Below are 27,232 nucleotides of genomic sequence, written 5' to 3'. Positions count from 1 at the left end.
CGCAAATCTACTATGCTAAGATTCACTCCCAGAGGGCGGCACTTAGCGTGTGCAAAGCTGCTAAAAGCAGCTTGCGAGCGAACAACTCAGAATGAGGGCCCATGTGCACTGCAGGGGGGGGGGGGGGGGGGGGGGGCAGATATAACATTTGCAGAGAGAGTTAGATTTGGGTGGGTTATATTGTTACTGTGCAGGGTAAATACTGGCTGCTTTATTTTTACACTGCAATTTAGATTTCAATTTGAACACACCACACCCAAATCTAACTCTCTCTGCACATGTTATATCTGCCCCCCCTGCAGTGCACATGGGGGGTAATTCAGACCTGACCGCTCGCTAGTGTTTTTTGCAGCGCTGCGATCAGATCAGAACTGCGCATGCGTATGCACCGCAATGCGCAGGCGTATCGCACGGGAACAAAGCTGATCACCGCTCAGCGATGGGTTTGTGCGAAGAATCCATTCGGTACGGCCGTTCGCAAGGAGATTGACAGGAAGAAGCGGTGTGTGGGTGGCAACTGACCGTTTTCAGGGAGTGGTTGGAAAAATGCAGGCGTTCCCAAGCATTTGCAGGGAGGGTTCCTGACGTCAATTCTGGCCCCGAACATGCTGATGTGATCGCAGCGGCTGAGTAAGTCCTGCACAAGATCTGTTTGTACAGCTCTGCTACACATGCATTCGCACACTTACAAAGCGAAAATACACTCCCCTATGGGCGATGACTATCTGTTCACAGCAGTGCAAAAATCCCCTAGCGACTGATCAGGTCTGAATTACCCCCATGGTTTTGCCCTACTGCTAACATATTTGCTGCTGCGATCAACTCTGAATTAGGCCCCATGTGCACTGCAGGGGGGGCAGATATAACATGTGCAGAGAGAGTTAGATTTGGGTGTGGTGTGTTCAAACTGAAATCTAAATTGCAGTGTAAAAATAAAGCAGCCAGTATTTCCCTGCACAGAAACAAAGTAACCCACCCAAATCTAACTCTCTGCAAATGTTATATCTGCCCCCCCTGCAGTGCACAAGGGGGTTAATTCAGAGTTGATCGTAAATGTGCAAAATTTATCACATCTACGATCATTTACTCTGACATGCGGGGGGACGCCCAGTACGGGGCTAGACCGCCCTGCATGTCATGCCCCCCCGCACCAGTGCAAAAGCATCGCACAGCGGCGATGCTTTTGTACTTGACAAGTAGCTCCCTACCTGTGCAGCTACTGCGCTCTGGCAGGGAGCTACTTGTCGCATCCCAGGTCGCAGCGGCTGCGTGTGACATCCCCCAACGGTCCGGACACACCTCTGTTGTCCGGACCGCGCTCCGCCAACTGCGTCCTGACCCTGTTGGCACGCCCCCTCCTGCCCCGCAACTGCCTCTGCCTGTCAATCAGGCAGAGGCGATCGCACCAGTGAGATGCTGATAGCATCTCACTGGCTGCACATGTGCGCGGCGTGTGCGCAGCGTGTGCACTGTGCATAGTAATTCAGACTGCGCTCGCTGCCCATGATTTTGCCCAACTGCTAACAAATTTGCTGTTTAAGAAGGGATGTTGCCCATGGAAACCAATCAGATTCCAGGTATTATCTTCCTGAAGGAGCTAGATTAATGAGAAGTAGAATCAGATTGGTTGCTATGGGCAACATCCCATCTAAAATAGAACTCCCATCTTAGTAAATGTACCCCTAACTGTGCACGGTAGGGAGTTCCTAAGCGATTAGCATGTCAAGTATAACGATTTCAATGAATGGAATAATTAACAGATGCTTATATTTGTCATGAAGTGGTCTTTCAGATAGACTAAGGGGGATATCCAATTAGCCCCGTTTTTTTACCGGGGCTAATTGTCCCGCCGGGGGCTATCTAATTAGCTCCGATAAGCCGCAGCATGCGCCGGCTTATCAGGGATTTTGTTTCACCTGCCTCCGGCAGGCGAAGCAGAATCCCCGGAGACAGCCCCGTTTTTGTCCGAAAACGGGGTTGTTTCACCCGAAAACACACAGGTTTCACTGAACCTGTGTGTTTTCGGGAGAAAGATTTTTTTTTTTACATGCGATTTAACAGGATAGCCTGTAAAAAAAAAATCAGTGAAACATCGGAAGAAAAGTCAGATAAACGGCCGAAAACAGACGTTTTTCGGACCCGATATTTTAACGGGGATAATTGGATATCCCCCTAAATGTACAACTTGGATATAAGCCCCATTCACATAAAACTAAAATAATTTTTTCCTATTTGTAAACAGAATTCATGCACACTTGCCACCGACAGACGTTTCCCTTTGTAATTCCGCCTAGATAAAAATATCTGAGCCTGGCCGTGCTGCCCCCTCCCTTTCTTCCTTTTGTCCCTGCGCTGCCACTCTCCCGTCACAGTGAAATTTGCTGAGGAGGTATTAGGCGTCTCTGTATATCCAGCCTGGCCTGTATTGAGGTTGAAGAGTAGAGGGGGTAATCACTTGAAGTAAAGTCCTTACGCAGTAAATACTCCGCAGTGTCCTGCTCGTAATCTGCGTCCTCTGGAAAATGATCAATTTTCTTGCACATTCCTCGGAAGGCTCCTGCGGGAGAGAGATAACTAGTTACACAAAAGCAGCAACTCTGCCAAAAATATATTGGGACTTAAAGCCCAGAAATCTGGGGTCCTGCAAGGCATTAATGCAGGAAAACACAAAACACAAGTAATCTACTTAGCTCTTTTTCTGATGTGAGTGTTTTATGTCTTTCTCCAGTTCAATCTGAGGATAGCTGTCAGTTCACAACAGGACAAGAGTATGACATGAGGGTTTACCAGGTTGGAACACTTTGGAATTAACGTACAAAGTATTACCTTTTTTTTACACAATTCCGTTTTTGTAGAATTCTTTTTTGCTTTTGTCTAGAGCTCATTTACAGTAATCGAGATATAAACATGTTTATTCACTTGTGTTAATTACTAGTATACATCGTTCTTTTGGCATTTTGCATTGATTTTACTCCGTACCCATACCTGACACATGGTAGAAGCAGCTATTTTTATGGGTCAAATAAATGTTATTGTTAACGTGAATGCAGCCTACGGGGTCAATCCTATTAGCTGCGATGATCTCGCGGGTGTGAGTCTTCGTGGCAGCGGCTGCACTTCACCGCGGCCAAAATTTGCACAACAGTGCTCGCTGTCCCATACGCCATACGGCTCCGAGCAAATTTGTGCGAATTGGGGCTGAGAAGGGTGCGAGATCTGGTGGCGTTGCCGCCGTTGAAATGCCTCGGCCACGGCACATTGCACCCTGCGCAGCTAACAGGATTGACCCCTATAAATGGACTAAGAAATAGTGACAATACTGAGGCATGAGGCACTTAAATTAAGTGTGACCCACTTAAATTACACTTTTCGTTCTGCATTCTAAAATACTATTCTCAGGAGTGCACCTCTACATAAGTCACTATTTTCCTACATTTTGGGACCTAATGAACCCTCACAGTGGAATTTCATATACAGTCTCCTCATATGGAACTGGATATTTGTGGTCTTGTCTAGTGCTCAAGTTTTCCCCTATCCCTTTTCCTTTAGTTCAAAATGCTAAATGGGTAAAGAATTCTCCAGACACATTGCAATATTCATGACATTGAGGTAGAGGACATATCTGACTTGGTAGGTCATTCTGGGATAGGACGTAAGACAACCACCTGATAGTCCCATCTTATACCGGGACGACCTTTTTGGGCCTGTGCTCTCTGGTGTTGCGATGCCTCTTTGCTGCAGCACACTATAGCAGCACTCATCTGATGCTCATTGCTCATGAGAATACAGCTAGGACGGGGCAACCACTATGCAGCACAGGGCAGCTGCCTGGGACGCTAGGATTTGGGGGAGAGCTGCAGAAGCTGGTCGGCAAGCTGAAGGATGGCTCTTTCTGGCTTCATTTAATTCTGGCATATCTGACTTACAGTAACCTCAAAAGTCACCACACAGCTGGCTAATTACCTAGCTGTCCTGACTTTCATCGCTGCTGCTCAAGAACACAAGTACTGGTCTCGTAGGCTCCCTTACCTGCACGAGTGACACCGTGCTACAAGGTCAGTCCAATATACTTTCTTCCCGGTAGACAGTAGGCTGCTGGAAACACTAGGCAGTACTGTCTCTTACAGACCGGACACCACCATAGACATTATTAACTTGTATAGCGCCAGCTTATTCCATTGCACTTTACAATTGGCATCAGTTCAAGCAACATACAATTACATTGCATTGATTGATTTGAATTCTGCCCACTTTATAACTCTGCCTGCCATCACTGTTAAAGGGCAGGATCATCAATGACAAAATTAGGTCAGATCTCCAAAAATGCCATTTTCAGAGGTTTGGCCGCATTCCATGTATATCCCAAGCTCTGGAAAGTTAGAGGACCTTATAGGCAATACCACAATAGAAGCATTTAAGCTTCTCTCTGCGTTGTTTCCTGAGAGGGATCCCTCCCAGTGCCCCCCCCCCCCCCCCCCCCCCATGGCTTGCACATGTGCTGACTGACAGTTGTGCATGTGTAGGACAACTCCAAGGCCATAAAACCTCAGATATGTCCTTTGTTTACATGTACATGCATGCGATCAGTGGTGGGATACCTCCAATTCAATATCAGCTCCAATCAGATATAACATTGAGAACATTTTCCGGGACACATATATAAATTATAAGAAGTACTTAAATGCTGTCTTTTTATATTTGGTTTTGTCAGCCACCATGCCATATATTCTGCACAAGTCAGTGTTTCCCCGGGACACATTCTAGGCATAATTGCAAGTGCATTACAGCACAAAAAGCACACTGTTTGTGTATACTTTTATGGAATCTGGAATTCCTCCACGTTCTGCAACATTACGGACATAATGGAGATGTTTGTGGAATAGCAGACGTCTGCGACAGTCGATGTGATAGCCTGAGCAAGGCTGCATCATTCAGGGTATGCAGTAGTCACATTGGCATAACTGTGGAACAGTAATATCGGGTTTTACCTTCTACTTTAAGTGGAGCAAGCCCAGTTTAGTGGAGTAGCGCATCTCTAGGTGCACTATTCCCAATGTAGGGCCTGATTCTTATTTGGAAGCAAGCAAAAATGCAAGCACCTGGGTAAAACCATGTTGCACTGCAGGTGTGCAGAGAGAGCTAGATTTGGGTGAGATCAGGGGCGGAACTGCAGGAGACAACCGGACTCCAGCACTGAAAGGGGCAATTCCTCCATTGTCCCCAGCAGCTCCGTGTAACAGAGAGAGGAGACACCAAGTGGAGAGCAGCATCAGCGGAGGCTTGCAATGTGCACAACCAACAAGTCAGCGCCCACAGCCGACAGCCAACAAGTCAGTGCCCACAGCCGACAGCCAACGAGTCAGTGCCCACAGCCGACAAGTCAGTGCCCACAGCCGACAGCAAACAAGTCAGTGCCCACAGCCGACAGCCAACAAGTCATTGCCCACAGCCGATAGCCAACAAGTCAGTGCCAACAGCGAAACAGCCAAGTCAGTGCCCACAGCCGAAAGCCATCAAGTCAGTGCCCACAGCCAAGTCATTGCCCACAGCCGACAGCCAACAAGTCAGTGCCCACAGCCGACAGCCAACAGGTCAGTGCCCACAGCCGACCGCCTTCCGAGGTCACGCATCCACACGCTAGTACTGTATGCTAAAATCACATACTCTATCATTGCTGTATGTGACTCCAGCTTACTAGATGGTTACCATGGTGATGATTGCTGGGCAGGAATAAGGCAGACCCTCCAACATGACCCGCCCCACAAGGTACAAAATGCTCTGTTCCTGGACTTCCCTCTTAATTTATGATTTCCATCACCTGTGTTGAACTAGTTAAATGATAAGAAAGCTGTTTCTTCACAGGTGATAGCAATAATAAATTAAGAGGGAAGTCCAGAAACAGAGCATTTTGTACCTAGTGGGGCGGGTCATGTTGGAGGGTATGATAAGGAAAGGGGAGGGTTCACAGAGACGGCCCCCCAGAGGCTGGACGACGATATGACAGTGCACAATCCAGCCTGCAGCCACCATCTGTTCTGGCTCCGACTCCACGTGCAGACATCAGCGGGACCCACCTCCTCTGGCTGTGGGAGCGGGCTCAGTATGAGCAGTTCCACGCTGTAGTGCATACAGTATAGCCACTGGTTAGTGGGACTGGAGGGAGGGGTTACATACACTATATTGATTGAGTGCAGCTGCCAACTAGCTCTTCCCACTAGTGCTGAATTCAGAGCTGTGTCCTGTCCCTGTCACCTCTATCTTGTCCCTGTCACATCTGCTCTATCCATGTCACCCCTGTCCTGTCTGTCACCTCTGTTCAGGTTCGGTCTCCCACTCTCCTGTCCCTGTCACTCCTGTCCTGGTTCTGCCCCTGCCACATCTGGTCTGACCCTGTCACCACTGTCCTGTCCCTGTCACCTCTGTCCTGTCCCTGTCACCTCTGTCCAGTCCTTGTGAACTCTGTGCTGGCCCTGTCTCACCTCTCTCTTGTCCCTACTGTTCTGACCCTCTTGCTCTTGTCCTGTCCCCTCAGTGGTTGCCCTGTCTCACCTCTCTCCTGTCCCTACTGTTCTGACCCTGTCACCCCTGTCCTGTCCCCTCAGTGGTTGCCCTGTCTCACCTCTCTCCTGTCCCTACTGTTCTGACCCTGTCACCCCTGTCCTGGCCCCTCAGTGGTGGCCCTGTCTCACCTCTCTTCTGTCCTTTCTGTTCTGACCCTGTCACCGCTGTCCTGTCCCCTCAGTGGTTGCCCTGTCTCACCTCTCTCCTGTCCCTTCTGTTCTGACCCTGTCCCCGCTGTCCTGTCCCCTCAGTGGTTGCCCTGTCTCACCTCTCTCCTGTCCCTTCTGTTCTGACCCTGTCACCGCTGTCCTGTCCCCTCAGTGGTTGCCCTGTCTCACCTCTCTCCTGTCCCTTCTGTTCTGACCCTGTCACCCCTGTCCTGGCCCCTCAGTGGTGGCCCTGTCTCACCTCTCTCCTGTCCCTTCTGTTCGGGGTCTGTCACCTCTGTCCTGGCCCTTTCATTCCTCTTTCCTGCCTCTTCAGTTCTGTCCCTGTCACCTCTATCCTAGCCTTGTCCTTTCTCGTCTTGTCACCTCTGTCCTGGTTCTGTCCCGGTCACCACTCTCCTGGCCCTATTAACCCTCTCCTATCTCCTCTGTTCTGTCCCCTCTGTCCTGGTACCTGTGTCCTGGTTCTACCCCTGTCACCTCTATCTTGTGTCTATCATCTCTGTCCTCGCCTGTCACCCCTCTCTCCTGTCCCCTCTGTTCTGTACTGCCCTGTCACCCCTGTCCTGTCCCTGTTCCCTCTACCCTGTCCCTGTCAGCTATTTCCTGGTCCTGTCCCTGTCACCTCTATCTTGTCCGTCACCTCTATCTTGGCTCTGTCATTTCTGTTCTTCCCCACTGTATTGTCCCTGTCATCTCTGTATTGACCCTGTCACCTCTGTCCTGTCCCTGACACCCCTCTCTCATGTCCCCTCTGTTCTGTCATTGCCCTGTCACCCCTGTTCCCTCTGCCCTGGTCCTGTCACCCAACTCTATTATCTCCTCTGTTCTGTCCTGGTCCTGTCACCCACCTCTACTATCTCCTCTGTTCTGTCCTGGTCCTGTCACCCCTGTCCTGTTCCTGTCCCCTTCTGTCTTCGTCTGTGCTGGCCCCGCTGTACTGTCCCTTTAATCTCAGTACTGGCCTTGTCACCTCTGTCCTGGCACTGCACCTCCTGGTCCTGTCACATTTGACCTAATTATATATAATTTTCCCTTTTTTTTGAGGGGTGTAGGGGCACCAAACTCAAGCTTGCCTCAGGGCGACAAGGATGAACTTACGCCACTGGCTGCGATGTGTCCAAACTGAAATCTAAATTGCAGTGTAAGAATAAAGCTGTCTAACATTTGTGGGCTACATGCAAAAGCAGCCAGTATTTACCCAGCACAGAAACAATATAAATGTATTTCCTTCCCTTGCATTGCAACATGGTATGTTCCAGATACAAAGTTACTTGCGTTTTCTGCCTTGCTTCCAAATTACAATCAGGCCTGTAATGTGCACCAAACACATGAAGTGCCGCAAGTAAAAAAAAAGTATCTCTGATGTCCTCTCAATCTCATAATTCAGTGAAGCCATTAAGGAGTCTGACCTGAAAAGTTGTATATAAGGAAAGGCGTGACTGTAAAGTGGTAGGAGGGTTAATTTGTGAAGTGATGCTTACACTCCTTTTCCACTAGCTCAAAAAACACGGGTAAATGACGGGGGCGCGCATTTACCCGTGTTTTTTGCTAGTGGAAAAGGGTCCTCCCGCAAAAACCCGGACCAAGTGACCCGTGAATCCTACCCGGGTAGCTACCTGGGTAGGACACGGGAATGATCCGGGTAGGGTTGTAGTGTAAACGGAAGCCGTGTCGATGCGACACAGCTCCCGTTTACACTGTATGGAAGGGCGGCGCTGGGAGATCATGTGATCTCCCAGCGCCACCCCTGCCGCGTCACTAGCAGCGTCACCAACCCGGCAATATGCCGGGATGGTGATTGCTGATGAGAAAGGGGCCATCGAGGCGGGTCGCAGCCGGGTAGCACCCGTGTCAGGCTCTCAGCTGCGACCCGCATCGTAATGGAAAAGGGGTACGAGTAAAGTAATGTACATAGGCCCTGATTCATGTTTATAAGCAAAGCAAAAAGTGAGTAACTGGGTAAAACCATGCTGCACTGCAGGTGGGGCAGATATAACATGTGCAGAGAGATTAGATTTGGGGGGTAATTCCAAGTTGATCGCAGCAGGAAATTTTTTAGCAGTTGGGCAAAACCATGTGCACTGCAGGGGGGCAGATATAACATGTGCAGAGAGAGTTAGATTTGGGTGGGTTATTTTGTTTCTGTTGGGTGGGTTATTTTGTTTCTGTGCAGGGTAAATACTGGCTGCTTTATTTTTACACTGCAATTTAGATTGCAGATTGAACTCACCACACCCAGATCTATCTCTCTCTGCACATGTTATATCTGCCCCCCCCCCCTCCCCCCGCAGTGCACATGGTTTTGCCCAACTGCTAAAAAATTTCCTGCTGCGATCAACTTGGAATTACCCCCTTGGATGGAGTGTGTCAAACTTGAAATCTAAATTGCAATGTAAGGGTGTGTACACACGGTGAGATCCCTGCTATGTTCGATTTTGACTATGCGATTTCCCTTGAACTCCACCAGAGCCCAGATAGCACAGATAGTACAGATTTTGACTATCTGTGCTTGAGATTTTGTCTATGTACGATTTTGACTAAGTGCCAATTTTGACTATACTTTGTACTAGATTGTACACTAGATAGTCAAGATTGACTTGCCTGCACAGTCTATCTAGCCTTACGATACAGACCCCACGGGAGCGCGCATCGGGATTGAATCTGTATCGCAAGCTGCCTAGCACCATAAGATATGCACTAACTTTTCATAAGATTTTGACTATATAGTCAAAATCTCACAGATTTATCTCACCGTGTGTACACACCCTTAAAATAAAGCTAGCTAATATATGTGGGCTACATGCAAAAGCAGCCTGTATTTACCCTGCACATAAACAGTATAAATGTATTTGCTCCTATTGTGTGGCAACATGGTTTGTTCCAGACACAAAGTTACTTCATTTTTTTTTTGCTTTACTTACAAACATGAATCAGTTCCACAGTACGCCGTTTTAGAGTTTCCGCCTCTCCGCACACCTGAGTGCACTCCATGCTTGTGCGGAGGCGACTCCGGAGAGAACAGTAGGAGGGCACCCTACATAGCATGGGCAGTTATCTAGGCTATCTGTATTCTGTACAGTATAAAAGCTTCCTGTACACCAACCAAGTACAGATGGTAAAAGTCCCCTGAGAACTGCATCCAGCATTATAAGGGACGTGGGTATTAATTAATTCAGACCTGATCGCAAAAGCAAAAACTTTCTCTAATGGGCAAAACCATGTGCACTGCAGGTGGGGCAGATATAACATTTGCAGAGAGAGTTAGATTTGGGTGGGTTATTTTGTTTCTGTGCAGGGTAAATACTGGCTGCTTTATTTTTACACTGTAATTTAGATTTCAGTTTGAACACACCCCATCCAGATCTAACTCTCTCTACACACGTTACATCTGCCCCACCTGCACTGCACACCGTTTTCCTCATTAGAGAAAAAGTTTGCTGTTGCGATCAGGTCTGAATTAGACCCCTGGTACTGTGTAGTCATGCAGGTAAACTGTATAAGGAAATATACTAAGAATTACACCTAAAATGTAGAATAGGAGTAATGGTGGTCATTCCGAGTTGTTCGCTCGCTAGCAGTTTTTAGCAGCCGTGCAAACGCTATGCCGCCTCCCACTGGGAGTGTATTTTAGCTTAGCAGAAGTGCGAATGAAAGGATTGCAGAGTGGCGGCAAAGTTTTTTTGTGCAGTTTTAGAGTAGCTCAATACCTACTCAGCGCTTGCGATCACTTCAGACTGTTCAGTTCCTGTTTTGACGTCACAAACACGCCCTGCGTTCGCCCAGCCACGCCTGCGTTTTTCCTGGCACGCCTGCGTTTTTTCGAACACTCCCTGAAAACGGTCAGTTGACACCCAGAAACACCCACTTCATGTCAATCACTCTGCGGCCAGCAGTGCGACTCAAATGCTTCGCTAGGCCTTGTGTGAAACTGCATCGTTTGTTGTAATAGTACGTTGCGCGTGCGCATTGCACCACATACGTATGCGCAGAACTCCCGTTTTTTTTTTCCTCATCGCTGCACAGCGAACGAATGCAGCTAGCGATCAACTCGGAATGACCCCCAATGTCTTTAGCAGACCACACAAACACATTAGCATACACAAACTCCATAACAATATACTACAGTTCACATTTTGCACACAAGAAAAATAGCTAATATGCAGATTCCATAAGAATACATTCTCAGATGAATGTGCAGCATGCTATACATTTCCAGTGATTATTGCATATTAAATATATCCAATATCTAACCTATTATATAACCCTTTATACAGCGTATTTTCTAGTACTATTTAGGGCCGTCTAAAAAGCAGTGTAGGCCCCTGAGCAAAGCAATGCATTGGGGCCCCTACCCATCCTCCAGTGGTAGGGGTGGAGGGTGCTATCAGCGGCAGCTTTGATGTCTCGCGGGCGTTATGGGGTGTTCTATCTTCCGCTCAGCATGTAGGACCTGTGGCAGCATACCTCCCAACTGTCCCGATATTCGTGGCACAGTCCCGTTTTTTTGGGACTGTCCCGCTGTCCCACCTGTGGGCCGCAGTGTCCCGAGGGGAGCAGTTGGGAGGCTCCTATCAGTGGTGAATAGACGCTGTGCGCATGACTCCAAACGACACTAGAGCAGACAGTGTAATGGTTAGCATCACTGCCTCATCGCACTGAGGTCATGGGTTCAATTTCCACCATGGCCCTAACTGTGTGGAGTTTGTATATTCTCCCCGTGGTTGTGTGGGTTTCCTACTGGGTACTCTGATTTCCTCCCACAATCCAAATATATACTAATAGGCTAATTGGCTCCCAATAAAAATGAATCCCAGTGTGTAAATGTGTGTATGTAGGTGGGCCAAGTGGTTCTTATATGTCGTCACATTCTATGTTTCTGTCTCTGAATCAGGCCCATTACGAGGGGTGACTATTAAATAACGAGGCTGTGAAAAATAGACCATATTGCGTGAGATAAAAGGGAGTGGAGGAACACATTGTATGTGCACGTGTGTTTCAGTGGCACAAAAGCATTAGTGACGGTTGTGAGAATGGCGAAGACGATGAACGTCCCGAAAGGCCTTGCACATCAAAATCAAATCAAAATGTGGAAAAAAATGAGAAAATTGTTCGAATTGAGCATCAAATGATAGCAAAGCGGTAAACATCAACAAAGAAAAGTGGTACAAGGGAGTGGCCTTTACAGAAGGGGGCGTGCCCAATCACAATGGATCAAAGGCAAAAAAGTTTTATATTTATATAAGATCATAAATATACACACCCACAACTGTGTTAAATTAAACAGGTCACTTTAGCAGCCACCTCCCTGCATATTGGGGGTAATTCAGAGTTGATCGTAGCAGCAAATTTGTTAGCAGTTGGGCAAAACTATGTGCACTGCAGGTGTGTGAGATATAACATTTGCAGAGAGAGTTAGATTTGGGTGAGTTATATTGTTTCTGTGCAGGGTAAATACCGGCTGCTTTATTTTTACACTGCAATTCAGATTGCAGATTGAACTCACCACGCCCAAATCTAACTCTCTCTGCACGTTATATCTGCCCCCCCCCCCCCCCCCCTGCAGTGCACATGGTTTTGCCCAACTGCTAAAAATTTTCCTGCTGCGATCAACTTGGAATTACCCCCTATGTGCACTGCAGTGGGGGGGAGGGGGGGGGGCAGATATAACATGTGCAGAGAGAGTTAGATTTGGGTGGGGCGTTTTCAAACTGAAATCTAAATTGCAGTGTAAAGATAAAGCAGCCAGTATTTACCCTGCACAGAAACAAAATAACCCACCCAAATCTAACTCTCTCTGCAAATGTTATATCTGCCCATCCCCCCTGAAGTGCACATGGTTTTGCCCATCTGCTAACAAATGTTCTGCAACGGTCAACTCTGAATTACCCCCCAAGTTGTGCCATTGTACAATGTAGGCATTACTGGGAGGCGAACGGTTAACAAACATAAATACACCAGTATTAGAGTGCGTGCCTGGGTACATGCCATTGTTTGTTAGCCGGGAGGAGAGGAAAATCGATACTATGCTGGAGGGAAGGGCAGATGTAATGAACCAAACACGATTTCCATGTCCCCACATTTATGTTGGATTAAGAGGAAGCGTTTCCTTTCCTGGCTGCTGTTATCTGTGGATGACTTACAGCCATGCATAGAACTACTTTCTGTGCCCACATATAACTTAAGTATCTTGTATAATATCATAGAATGTGACGACAGGAACTACTTGGCCCATCTACACGCACACACTAGGGTTAGTATTTGTTGGGAGCCAATTAACCTACCAGTATATATTTGGATTGTGGGGAGAAACCAGAGCACCCAGAGGAAACTTATACAAGTATAGGGAGAATATACAAACTCCACACAGTTTTGGCAATAGTGGGGATCGAATCCAAGACCTCAGTGCTGTGAGGCAGTAATAACCATTACACCATAGTATCTGCATGCTCCGAACACAGCAAATACCTAGCGGTGGTCACAACTGTATAAAAGCTAGTATAGCTTACAGTTATGTAGACATGCCGGGATACACATGCCGTAAAGTTACTCCAACTATATTTTTATACCAAACTCTACTCCCAATAATCATGTGTTAGTGCAGAGGATAAAGAGTGGCTTGAGGCAAGCGTCCCAGGCGCAGGTGCAAAATCAGTGCTGTAGCGCCTCTGAGGGCTCTGTATTCCTAGTACAAGCACATCGATATCTCTACTGGTCACAGCTGTGGTTCCAACATGGTAGTTAGCAGGATCGCCCTGCAAATGTTTTGGGGCCCAGGTCCTTTCAGGGGGCACAGCCAATCGTTCAGCGGTGTGGCAATACTGCGTCATGCATATTGGCACACATTGTGATTTTATACTGCTATGCTGAAAGTGTTGTGGCCACACAATAATAGGGGCATGACTACACCTTTTTAGCTGGCCCATGCCTACTCACAGGTCATAGTTCAGGTACACTGTACTGGTCCCCCATCTTTTGGGACCTCTTCTTGCTAGCACTGTGACCCCTGTCACTACACCACTGTGGCCAAGTCACAATGCTTTAAGTCATCTCCAAAATCAGAACACGCCCAGAACTGATTCTCTGTGACCCTGGTGCCAGCCAAGAACAGGTTCTCCCCAGTAGAAATAGACGTTTTATGGTAAGAACTTACTGTTGATAACGTGATTTCTCTTATGTCCACAGGTATCCACAGAATAACATTGGGATATGGTTGAGCGACAGCGGAAATGGCACCAACACGGTCACAAGCTTTCTGGCCTCCCAGGATGCATCGGGGCCTTCACCATATAGTCCCGCCCACTGACTCAGTCAAATCAGTTCTTTCCACAGTGATTTAGGCAGGAGCATCAGGTAGAGACTTGTTTAGGCGATAAGAACACACGTGCACACCCTTCCATACCTGTGGACATAAGAGAAATTACGTTATCAACGGTAAGTTCTTACCATAACGTCTATTTCTCTGGCTGGGTCCACAGGATTATCCACAGGATAACATTGGGATTCCCGAAGCCAATTCTAGTGGTGGGGACGCTCCTGATTGCACAGGAGGACCTTTCGCCCGAAGTCTGCGTCATGAGAGGCAAAAGTATCCAAGGCATAATGTCTAATGAATGTGTTTATGGAAGACCATGTGGCTGCCTTACATATCTGTTCTGCTGAAGCACCCTGTTGTGCTGCCCATGAAGGACCTACCTTACGTGTAGAGTGTGCAGAGACATTAGCCGGAGTAGGGAGATCTGCATGAGAATAAGCTTCTGATATTACCATTCGGAGCCATCTCGCCAGCTTCTGTTTACTAGCAGGCCATCCTCTTCTATGAAATCCGTAGAGGATGAAGAGAGAATCTGTTTTCCTGATGGCACTAGTACGATCTATGTAGATTCTTAAAGCTCGGACTACGGGGGTCATTCCCAGTTGATCGCTCGTTGCCGATTTTCTCAACGCAGCGATTTAGGCAAAAATGCGCATGCGCATGGTACGCAGTGCGCATGCGGTAAGTATTTTAGCACAAAACTTAGTAGATTTACTCACGTCCGAACAAAGAATTTTCATTGTTGAAGTGATCAGAGTGTGATTGACAGGAAGTGGGTGTTTCTGGGCGGAAACTGGCCGTTTTCTGGGAGTGTGCGGAAAAACGCAAGCATGCCAGGAAAAAACACGGGAGTGTCTGAAGAAACAGGGGAGTGGCTGGCCGAACGCAGGGCGTGTTTGTGATGTCAAACCAGGAACGAAACGGCCTGAGCTGATCGCAATCTGTGAGTAGGTCTGGAGCTACTCAGAAACTGCTAAGAATTTTCTATTCACAATTCTGCTAATCTTTCGTTCGCTATTCTGCTAAGCTAAGATACACTCCCAGAGGGCAGCGGCCTAGCGTGTGCAATGCTGCTAAAATCTGCTAGCGAGCGAACAACTCGGAATGACCCCCAACGTCCAGCGACGCTTCTCTCGCAGATAGTCCCGATACCTGAAAAGATGGGACTACAATCTCTTCATTCAAGTGAAACTTTTATACCACCTTTGGAAGATAACCAGATCTCTTTCTGAGAACTGCTCTGTCTAGAAAAAAACTTAGGAAAGGAGATTTACACGATAACGCTCCTAAATCTGACACTCTTCTGGCTGACGCCATTGCCAGTAGAAAAAGTACTTTAACCGTTAACCATTTAAGATCTGCTCTCTTAAGCGGTTCAAACGGAGGACCCTGGAGGAATTTAAGAACTAAATTCAAATCCCAAGGAGCTGCAGGAGGAACAAATGGAGGTTGAATATGTACAACTCCCTGAAAGAAAGTACGTACATCCTGTAAATCAGCAATCTTTCGATGAAACCATACAGGAAATGCTGCTACTTGAACTCTCAAGGAAGCAACTTTCAAACCTTTATCCAATCCTGCTTGAAGGAAATCCAAAATCCTGGATACTTTAAAAGACCTTGGATTGAAATTTTTTCCAGTACACCAATGAATATAGGCTTGCCATATTCTATGATACACACGAGCTGAAGAAGGCTTTCTTGCTCTAAGCATAGTTTGGATTACTTGTTTCAAAAATACTCTAGCTTCTAGAATAGAGGTTTCAACAGCCACGCCGTCAAAGACAGGCGATCCAGATGACTGTGACAACAAGGACCCTGCATTAGCAGATCTGGACGTTGAGGGAGCAATATTGGTGCTTCCACGGACATCCTCAGAAGATCTGTGTACCAATGCCTTCTTGGCCAAGCTGGAGCTATTAGAATTATGGCTCCCTTTGCTTGCTTTATTTTTCTCACTACTCTGGGTAACAGAGATATTGGAGGGAACAGATACGCCAGATGAAATTTCCATTCTACTGACAGTGCGTCTACAAGGACCGCTCCGGGATCCTTTGTTCTCGATCCGTACCTCGGAACTTTGTTGTTTAGACGAGACGCCATGAGGTCTATCTCTGGTAGACCCCATCTGTTCACTATTGCCTGAAACACTTCTGAGTGTAATGCCCATTCGGTTTCCTGAATGGTTTGTCGACTGAGAAAATCCGCTTCCCAGTTCAGTACACCTGGGACAAACACTGCTGACAATGCTGGGAGATGGAGTTCTGCCCATCTTAGAATGGGAGTTACTTCCTCCATCAGTCTCTTGCTGTGAGTTCCTCCTTGATGATTGAGGTACGCTACTGCTGTTGCATTGTCTGAGCGAATCTGGACCGGTCTTCCTTGCAGACTGTCCTTTGCCTGAACCAAAGCCATATAAATGGCCCTTATTTCCAACAGATTTATTGGCAGGCGACTTTCCCTTGCGGTCCATTTTCCCTGGAACCACAGGCTTCCGAGTACCGCACCCCAGCCTTGCAGGCTGGCATCTGTTGTCAGGACTTGCCACTCTTTTATCCAAAAGGGTCTCCCCTTGTTTAAATGGTCTGTCTGTAGCCACCACGCTAGAGACCTTTTTACGTTTACTGGAAACTTTATCATCTGCTTTTTTATCGTCTGATGATTTCCGTTCCATTTGGTCAGAATAAGGAGCTGCAATGGTCTGGAGTGGAATTGCGCATATTCCACCATGTCGAAGGTTGATACCATCAGACCCAACAGTTGCATTGCTGCATGGACTGACATTGTCTGGGCGTGCAATGCTTCCTGAGCCATGACCTGCACCTTGACTATCTTTTTCTCTGGTAAGAGAACTTTCTGTAGGTCTGAATCCAATATGGCCCCCAAATGAACCATCCGCTGTGACGGATTCAGAGATGACTTTTCCCAATTTATGAGCCACCCGTGTCTCTGTAAACAAACTATTGTCTGTTGAAGATGGCTCAAAAGTAAATCCTGCGAATGTGCTAGAATTAACAGGTCGTCGAGGTATGGGAATATTCTTATCCCCTGTTTGCGCAGACAAGCTGCCATAACCACCATAATTTTGGCAAACACTCTGGGTGCTGTTGCTAGCCCGAAGGGCAAGGCTAGGAACTGAAAATGTTCCTGAAGGATGGCAAACCTGAGGTAACACTGATGAGACAGTGCTATAGGCACATGTAGGCAAGCATCCCGCACATCCAGAGATACCATGTAATCTCCCGGTTCCATAGCCAACATTATGGAGCATAACGTCTCCATGTGGAACCTTGGGATCCAAATGTATTTGTTCAACATTTTCAGATTGAGAATTAGTCAATATGACCCATTTGGCTTCTGGATTAGAAATAGATTGGAGTAAAACCCCTGTCCCCTTTGTGATGGAGGTACTGGGACAATCACACCTGACTGCAGTAATTTTTGGACTGCTTCTTGCAGAATCAAATCTTTGAGGAGGCTGCCTCTTGAATGGGAACCCATACCCCTGAGATACCATCTTCTGCACCCAAGCATCTGTTGTTGACTGTTGCCATATATGTGCAAAATGAAGGAGTCGGCCCCCAACCCTGGAATCCTCCAGGCGGAGGCCCATCTCTTCAGGCTGATGGTTTCTGTTCAGGCTTGGAAGCTGGCTTTTTGCTAGCCCACTGCTTCCTACCCCTGGTTTTGAACTGGGGTTGCTTAGGCTCCTCTTTAGCTTTCGCTTTGCTTTGCCAACGAAAAGAGCGAAATTTTAGACCCTTGGACTTAGGGTTATAGGTAGCCAGAAATCTGACCTTCTTTGATTCAGCCTCTGATTCTTGGATATCAGATAATGGTTTTCCAAACAATATATTACCAATGAAAGGCAATGCTTCCAATTCTTTCTTGGATTCCGCATCTGCCTTCCAGGTGCGTAGCCAAACTGCTCTGCGAGCGACTACTGTCAAGGCTGAAGCTTTAGAAGCAACTGTACCTATATCAATTGCTGCTTCTTCCAAGTATTGGGCAGATTGTCTTAAACGGCTAAAACGATCCTCTTGCTCCCTACTAGGAGAAGATATGTCATTCTCTAGTTCCTCTATCCATTCGCCCATTGCCTTTGCTACCCAGGCCGAAGCCATAGCAGGACTTACCACTGCTCCTACTAGAGAAAATACATTTTTCAAAAGGCTATCTACCCTTCTGTCTGTGACATAATTTAGTGAGGTAGATGACAGTGGTAAAGCCGATTTATGCACAAGTCGCAGAACATGTGCATCTACTTTTGGAGGAACCTCTCTTTTTGAACACTCCGCAGCTGGAAATGGATAATAAGAATCCCATGTTTTCGGAATCTTATATTTCTTACTGGGCGTCGCCCAAGACTCATCCATCCTTTCCGTCAGCTCATCTGACGCTGGGAATTCAGTTTTAACTGATTTTGTTCGTTTAAACACAGGTGCTTTAGATTTTAACACTGCCTTAGCTGGCTCTTCTAAAGAGAGAACAGCCTTCACAGCATTAATAAGTTCAGCTACATCTTCTGAACTTAAACTCTGCGACTGATCATCATACGGAGTATTTGAATATACTGTATCATCATCTGTTGTATCATCTTGTGTAGTCTGCCACAAAGACGCATCTGTCTTAGTCTTACCTGTCCCTTGGTTGCTTGTAGAGGCTACTGGAACCAAGCCGTAGGAAGGGAGCTGCATGTATGGGTTAATAGTGTAACCTAACCCTTGAGGTGGTGCTTCCGGAGTTAACCTGTCCGCTATTGAAGACAGAGTCTTTGCGAACATATTCCATGGTGGCTCTGTTGGTGGTTGAACCAACTCCTGTTTTTTACTTTGCTGAAAAGCAAAACAGTTCGCACACAAGCCCTCATAAGTGACCAATTGGTCCATACCAACTAACCCTGTCTTACAAGATAAGCATGTTAGGGATGTAGGAGTGCTTGATAAATTCTCCTCGTCACTTTTGCCGCTCACAGACATGGTAATAATCTGTTAATGACTACACAATTTGTGACTGAAAAGCACCTATATATGAGTATATAGAAGTGAGATCAATCTGACCACAGTGCACCTGAATTGAGGGTCAGAACAGGACTAACATTACACAGAAAAGTCAGCACACATACTAGCAGTCAGTCACGTTAAAGCATTAGACATTGTCATATGAGAATACAACCTCCATAATAACTTATACATAAGTAGGAAAATTGTACTTCTGTTTTTAACTGGTTCTTTTTCAACATAACATGCAGAAAACACAGTAATATACAGGTCTCATATGCAATAGGTACTAAAAATTAACAATGCATACTAAGAAGTAGAGAGAATTTTTAGTACTGTATACCCTGCCTCCAGAGAGCGGGATACAGGGAGACTCACCACACTTCCATATCCAAGCAAATGCGCTCGTAAGATGCTGAGTGGATTCAGACGCTACTGATGTACACTACCGCTGCTGTAACTGATAACGGACACAGTCGCTCACTGACGGACACGGACGCTCAGCGTCTTCCACGTGTATGCAGACGCTAAGGCCTGCGACTCGGTCTAGGCGGGATCTCTAGTGTACACAACCGCAGCGGCTAAGCTGCGACCGAGTACCCTCCTGGTAGCGTCTGAGACGGAAGTGAGGTCATTCAGTTCATGGACGGGAGACACGCGGAAACTGGTCATGAACTCGGAGGAGGGGCGGCCAGGAGAGCGTCTGAATCCCCCTGTTGACTTAGACCCTAAGGATCGTGGCCTCTACCTAGTCCTTGCGCCTATGATCCCTAGAGCGTAGCGCTGTCGCACTTGAGATGTTCAGCGCATCAACACACTGTAGTCTCCACCAATACAGTGTAGCTGTGTCCGGACCCCCCTAGTAAGAGGAAATCCATAGACTTACCGTCCCCCCATGCTCCGGCCACAGCCTGGTTACGTCTGCTGGACCTGCTAGAACATCCGACACAGATGCCCGTCGAGACAGCACTATTACCGCGAAGGTAAGCATTGTTGCGACCCGGTGGGGAGTTGTTGGAGCGACTCTTTCCAGTATGCGTTTAAGACGCTGTTAAGAAAAGTCGCTCAAAAATCATAGTAAGTCTATAAAAATAAAATAATAAAAGCTTCAGGCTGCTTTATCTCAGCAGCCCTGTGACCATGCGGCTTCCTGCCGCACCAAGCAAAAAACTGATTTGACTGAGTCAGTGGGCGGGCCTATATGGTGAAGGGCCCGATGCATCCTGGGAGGCCAGAAAGCTCGTGACCGTGTTGGTGCCATTTCCGCTGTCGCTCAACCATATCCCAATGTTATCCTGGGGATAATCCTGTGGACCCAGCCAGAGAAAACTATGTATGGCAAATAAAAGTTCAAAGGCTGCACACGGGAGTTCTGGCCTCATCCCCTGGTTTGGTATGTTTACTGTTAATTATGCAAGCACACAAAGGAATGCAATGCTTTGGGGGTGGTCCCAGAGGTGTAGCAAGGTGTCATGGTGCCTGGAGCAAGGTATGTTTCGGCGCCCCCCTCCCCTGTACTTAATTGGGGGCGTGGCCACCTTGGCCGGTTCTAGACCTTGTGGCACCCAGGGCGAAAGTTTCCTTTGCCCACTGTAGATTTTCCCCAGTAGTTGTGCCCCTGTAGCTGTGCCCCCTATAGATTAGCCCCCTGTAGTTGTGCCCTCAGTAGATTTGCCCCCAGTAGTTGTGCCCCCTGTAGTTGTGCCCCTGTAGCTGTGCCCTCAGTAGATTTGCCCCCAGTAGTTGTGCCCCCTGTAGCTGTGCCCCCAGTAGTTGTGCCCCTGTAGCTGTTCCCTCAGTAGATTTGCCCCAGTAGTTGTGCCCCCTGTAGATTTGCCTGCAGTAGTTGTGCCCCTGTAGCTGTGCCCTCAATAGATTCGCCCCAGTAGTTATGCCCCCTGTAGCTGTGCCCCCTATAGATTTTCCCCCAGTTGTTGTGCCCCCTGTAGATGTGCCCCCAGCAGTTGTGCCCCCTGTAACTGTACCCTCAGTAGATTTGCCCCCAGTAGTTGTGCCCCCCTGTAGCTGTGCCCCCTGTAGATGTGCCCCCAGCAGTTGTGCCCCCTGTAGCTGTATCCTCAGTAGATTTGCCCCCAGTAGTTGTGCCCCCTGTAGATTTGCCCCCAGTAGTTGTGCCCCCTGTAGTTGTGCCCTCAGTAGATTTGCCCCCAGTAGTAGTGCCCCCTGTAGATTTGCCCCCAGTACTTGTGCCCCCTGGTTTGTGCCCCCTGGTAGCGCCGCTTACACACACTAAAGAAAAAAAGAAAAAAAAACAATACTCACCTGCCCCGCTCCTGCTTGCCGTTGCTGCTGCTCCATCTCCGCAGACTTGTGGAGTCTGGCCGCGTCTCCACCCTTCTGGCGTCTGACGTCATGACGTCAGACGCCCGTGCATCACGGAGCATGGAGGAGTGGAGGGGAGGAGGGAGAGAGCTGACGCTGCTAAGACTCACAGCTGTCAGTGACTGACAGCTGCGAGCTCCGTGCGGCCAGGTTCTGGCGGAGTCGAGCTGCGGCGCCCTGTACTGTCTTGGGCGCCTGGAGCTCGAGCTCCACCGGAACCACCCTCCCTATGCCCCTGGGTGGTCCAACCCTTCTTCAGAAGTGCAAGCAATGCTATTGTATGGATGTTGAACCTCAGGGTCGGACTGGCCCACTGGGGCACAGGGGAAGCCCACGATGGGCCCCACTGCATGAGGGCCCTCCTCCTCCACTAGGGATATGGTTCCAGGCTGGCACTTGAATTATACATTATTCATATTTTACATTATATCGCACATACTATGGTTTATGGGGCCCAGACAATGCACTTTCTAATGGATAGCTGAACCTCTGTGGTGGCTGGCCACACCTCCTTTGGAGACTGGCCGCACCCCTAAACATGGGCCCCTACCACTGCATTTCCCTGGTGAACGCTTCATGCCCTAGTCTGACACGTGTGGACGCTCACTAATACATTTTGACTAGAGATGTGCGATGACCTCCGTGTTTTTGTTTTGGTGTTGGATCTGTCTTAACTTTGGTGGTCATTCCGAGTTGATCGCTCGCTAGCTGTTTTTAGCAGCCGTGCAAACGCTATGCCGCCTCCCACTGGGAGTGTATTTAACCTTAGCAGAAGTGCAAACGAAAGGATCGCAGAGCGGCTACAAAGTTCTTTTTGTGCAGTTTTAGAGTAGCTCAAAACCTACTCAGCGCTTGTGATCACTTCAGACTGTTCAGTTCCTGTTTTGACGTCACAAACACGCCCTGCGTTCGCCCAGCCACGCCTGCGTTTTTCCTGGCACGCCTGCTTTTTTTTTCTCACTCCCTGAAAACGGTCAGTTGACACCCAGAAACGCCTACTTCATGTCAATCACTCTGCGGCCAGCAGTGCGACTGAAAAGCTTCGCTAGACCCTGCGTGAAACTACATCGTTCGTTGTAATAGTACGTCGCGCGTGCGCATTTTGCCGCATACACATGCGCAGAAGTGCCGATTTTTTGCCTCATCGCTGCACAGCGAACGAATGCAGCTAGCGATCAACTCGGAATGACCACCCTTGTGTTTTGGATTCGGTTTTGGTTTTGCCAAACCACCTTCATGTGTTTTGGTTTTGAATCTGTATTTTTTTTTCACAAATATTTTTTAAAACCTGCTAAAGTCACATACTGTGGGCCTGTTTTTGTTCCTACAGTATTATTAACCTCAATAACATTAATTTCCAGTCATTTCCAGTAAATTTTGACCACCTCGCAGCTTACAATATTGTTCACCAGCATTTGCCAAATGTTGTATGGCAAAACTAAGCAACAGAGCAGCGGCACAAACACACGGCAGTTATTTCTGTTTAAAAATATTTAGCAAATTAATAATGTATAAGCAATAGCCAATTAAACCAACTCAGAAGTACTTTCAATAGAGAACAAGTAAACACTGAAATTTACTAAGAATCTGCAGAATATCATTGCTCTAAAGTAGTAGTAGTTAACAAACAGCAAAGAAAAAAACACTAACCATGTGTAAAATAGCAACAGCAGATATGGATGCCCCCTGCACAAATGCACGTGCCCCCATCACATGCCTATTCTCAGGGCCCAATATGTACCTTCCTCCTGGGGGCCCTGGGCTACTGATGACTGGCACTCTGTGCCCATGTAAAGCCCCGATCAATCAGCCTTTTTATTGAGCAGTTCCCGAAAATCTCCCCAACCATAAAAACAGTGCTCCATACCTACAGTTCGGATACAGTGTGGGTCGGCTACAGAGCGGGTCAGATACAGTGTGGGTTGGACACTGCAGTTTGCAGTGCAGGTTGGATACAGTGTGGATCGGATACAGTGTGTGTTGGATACAGTGCGGTTTTGATACAGTGCGGGACAGATACAATGCAGGTTACAGACAGTGTGGGTTGAATACAAGAGTGGGTCGGATACAGTGTGGGATGAATACAGTGTGGGTTGGATCCAGTGTGGGTCGGATACAATGTGGGTCAGATACAGTGTGAGTTGGATACAGTGCAGGTCGGATACAGTGTCAGTTAGATGCACAAATAGTGCACCTACTGTGACAGCAGGCAGGAGGGGAACCCTGATGATAAATGTCCCCAGTGGTGTCTGTGAGGAGGAGGATGTCGGCAGTGTGCGGGAGCCGGCACAGTCCTCTGTGTGGGTGCGCCAGCGGTGTCGGCAATGCGGGGTGCCAGCAGTATCCTCGGTGCGGGGGGTGCCGGCGGTGTCAGCAGTGGAGAGGTGTCAGCTCAGTATGGGGGGTGCCGGCGGTTGGTGTCTTTAATGCTGTGCCAATTGAACTCTATGAGCAAGCGCTAATTGGCTGAGAGTAGGGATGGCAATCAACCATCGATGATTTTAAATCATTGATGATCTATGACCAATGTTAAATACTTTTACCATTGATAGGGGAGAACCAGTTTGTTTACCGCCATCGATTTTACAGAGCAACCAAAGTTTTTTTTTCTTTTTCTCCAAGCGTCAGGATATGGAGCTTAGCTATGCCCCTGATACCTGTGAAAACACTTCCCTGGGCTTTGATTGTCCTGCATCTTTTTATCAATAAAGCAAGAGTGACCACAACCATCGATGGTTCCCTTACAGATGGCTTTACACCATCGAGTTTATCCATCAATGCCATTGATGGATAATCCACCGATAGCCATCCATAGCTGAGAGCTGTGACAGATAAATCTCTCAGCCAATCAGCGTTTAGCCAACTGCATTCAATGGGACTGGCGCCCGAGGTTAAACCTCGAGATCTGACAGCGGAATTTCAAAGTTTTGCCTTGATTTGGGATCTGGGGCAGGCAGGGAGATCCGAGCTGTGGCTCAGATCGCCTCAGATCCGCTGTGTTTAGGTGGGTACGGTTCTTAAAGAACCGGACCCACTTATCTCTAATTTTGACGCCATTTTGATAAACCTCCTGTCTTGAATGTAAACCCACTATACCAGGGGTGGGGAACCTGTGGCCCTCCAGCTGTTGTTGAACTACACATCCCAGCATGCCCTGCAGCAGTTTTAGCATGGCCAAATAGCAAAACTGTAGCAGGGCATGCTGTGATGTGTAGTTTAACAACAGCTGGAGGGCCAAAGGTTCCCCACCCCTGCCCTATATTGATAGTGATTAACGATGATTAGTTCTAAACCTAATGGAAACTCCAGTTCTCACCAGGGACAGATTGACTGACTGTGGGAAATCCACAGACTGAAAATAAGTATTGCAAGCAAACATTCAGTCATGAACAAGGTCACTGTTGCTGAGTATCTGGCGTCACAGGGATGTATGCTCACCAGTCACTGACAAAAAAACCAACAGGTGCAAGTGTCTAAAGTGTAATTATATGGATACGGTTATATAAGCTTTGTTAGTGTATTAGAATGCGTAATATTTGTAGACACTCCCTTACTAATATGTGTAAGCCTGAATCTTCAGTGATGGTCCCTGGGACCAGGGGGATGCTGGGAAGTGGGTGGTCCAGTGTGCAGTGTGCCTGGAGTTGGTGATGGAATAAAAACAGCACAGCAGTGAACTCACATGTCTCTGTGTCCTGATGGCTGGATTTACAAACATATGAACAAAACAAGCTTCACCTCTGAGAAGAAATAACACAGCACTGCTTCATAGACTGTGTAGGAAGCAATAAAGTCAGGCGCAAATGTCATGGAAGGTACTTTCAATTTGATATTCCTGGTAGACAGAAAAACATCTGTCTCCTGGATCTCTGGCTGCAGTAGGTGGTCTATATCTGGTTTTCATATCAATGACTATGGGGTCTACTTAATCAATTCTGCCCTTAAAATATGCAGAAACTGCTGTATCCCGTAATCAGAATGAAGTATCCCTAAAATGTACCCATATAGGGGGTGATTCAGAGCTGATCGTAGATGTGCTCAAAATAGCACATGTACGATCACAGTCTCTGACATGCGGGGGGGCGCCCGCATGTCAAGCCCTATCCCCCCCCCCCCCCCCCCCCCCCACAGCGGCGATGCTTTCGCACCTGGGGAGTAGCTCACTGCCTACGCAGCCCAGGCAGTGAAGGCAGGCAGCTACCCACCCCCAACGGCGTTCTAACGCCGCCGTCACGCCCCCTCCTGCCCTTAAACCGCCTCTGTCTGTCAATCAGGGTAAACTGACGGCCTCTTATTGGAGCAAGTGTCCCAGTGATTTAAATGGACACATTTGAACAGAAAAAGATTATGGGCCTAATTCAGAGTTGATCGCAGCAGCAAATTTGTTAGCAGTTGGGCAAAACCATGTGCAGGGGGGGCAGATGTAACATGTGCAGAGAGAGTTAGATTTAGGTGGGGTGTGTTCAAACTGAAATCTAAATTGCAGTGTAAAAATAAAGCAGCCATTATTTACCCTGCACAGAAACAAAATAATCCACCCAAATCTAACTCTCTCTGCACATGTTATATCTGCCTCCCCTGCAGTGCACATGGTTTTGCCCAATAAATTTGCTGCTGCGATCAACTCTGAATTACCCCCTATATGCGGTGATAAGGCTTCTTCATTTTGGTGGTTAGCCACAAATTCTAATAAATATGCCTCTATATAAGTTGTGAGCTGCACCTTTAGGGGAGTTTTTTTGGTATTAGCTAAATAGTTTCACAAGTCAGTAGAAATGGCATATGTCATAGTAGGATGCTTCCATCACATTTCTCCAAACCAATTATCAGGGCTACGGATGCTTCAGCAGCTCCAAGAGCCTTGTCACCCAGGTACGGCGCCTCTCATTTCACTGTAATTGTGCTCTAAGTGCAGAAAGGCAGCCAGGAGATTGAGCAGGTCTCAGCGCACTTGCTCAGTGACACAGAAATCCTATCTATGGCAAAGCAACAAAAATGAAAGTATTAAAGGAGAGAACAAAGCAAGCAGACTGTTCAGTATTAAGAACACCATCATTTCTGAAACACAAGATAGAAATCCAATATGGAATTCAGCACAGCTTCCCAATCCATCACACATGACTACCAGTGTAAAGCATATCATTCCACATTTGTAAACTCAGTTACAGGGGCGTATCTACCCATTTGCCAAGATGGCACTCGCCAGGGGTGCCAAGCGAGGAGGGGCTCCGCCGGCGGTGCCACCCACGGCCAAGGGTAGTCTCACATTTTAGAGGCAGAACCAGTCCTCCCTTCCCCGTGCAGTTCCTCACCCGCAGCCAGTGTTATTTGTCCTGGTGTCCGGCGGCTCCGCACAGCACTACAATAAAGAAACTGCATAAACTACAGCTACCAGCAGCCCTTGCTGTAGTGAGCTCCAGCAGCCTAGGGCTGCTGGGAGCTGTAGTTTATGAAGAGCTTCTTTACTGTAGTGCTGTGCTGAGCCTCTGGACACCAGCGCAAATAAAACTGGCTGCCGCTACTGCTGCTGTAGTTGTTGCTGGGTGTCACTGCGGGGAGGAACTGCATGGGGGGTGGGGGAGACTGGTTCTGCCTCTCTCTACATATAATATATATATTTATTGTCGAAGTAAAAAATATTACATACACACTACATGTAAACTCCAAACAGAGTGGCCTCTGTGCGTGAGCGCAGAGACAAAACTAGGGGGGGGGGCTAGGGGGGCATGTGACCTGGCGCCAGACTGGAGAGCGCGCTGAGACTGTCACTTTAATCCCCCCTAACGCCCCCTCCCTATGCAGCAGCGATAGTTTAGAGCCGGCGGAACTCGAGCGCCAGACTCTGCT

At 47.7% G+C, this 27,232-nt stretch overlaps 1 protein-coding gene across 2 annotated transcripts in view; it reads right to left on the bottom strand.

Moving 5' to 3' along the window:
* CACNG3 (calcium voltage-gated channel auxiliary subunit gamma 3) overlaps positions 1 to 27,232 on the bottom strand; it is a 245,368-nt gene that overhangs the window by 27,862 nt on the left and 190,274 nt on the right. The window contains exon 2 of one of the 2 annotated variants that reach the window (XM_063934745.1): positions 2,474 to 2,557. The exons of the other annotated variant lie outside the window; for it this stretch is intronic. Within the exon in view, the coding sequence (XP_063790815.1) occupies positions 2,474 to 2,557 (84 nt within the window). The remainder of the gene's footprint in view (positions 1 to 2,473; positions 2,558 to 27,232) is intronic. 2 annotated transcript variants of the gene reach the window in all.

This window comes from Pseudophryne corroboree, chromosome 7 (genome assembly GCF_028390025.1).
Source record: "Pseudophryne corroboree isolate aPseCor3 chromosome 7, aPseCor3.hap2, whole genome shotgun sequence".
NCBI classification, from domain to species: domain Eukaryota; kingdom Metazoa; phylum Chordata; class Amphibia; order Anura; family Myobatrachidae; genus Pseudophryne; species Pseudophryne corroboree.
The sequence above is the reverse complement of the archived record's forward strand: the minus strand, read 5'-3'. Positions and strand labels throughout refer to the sequence as shown.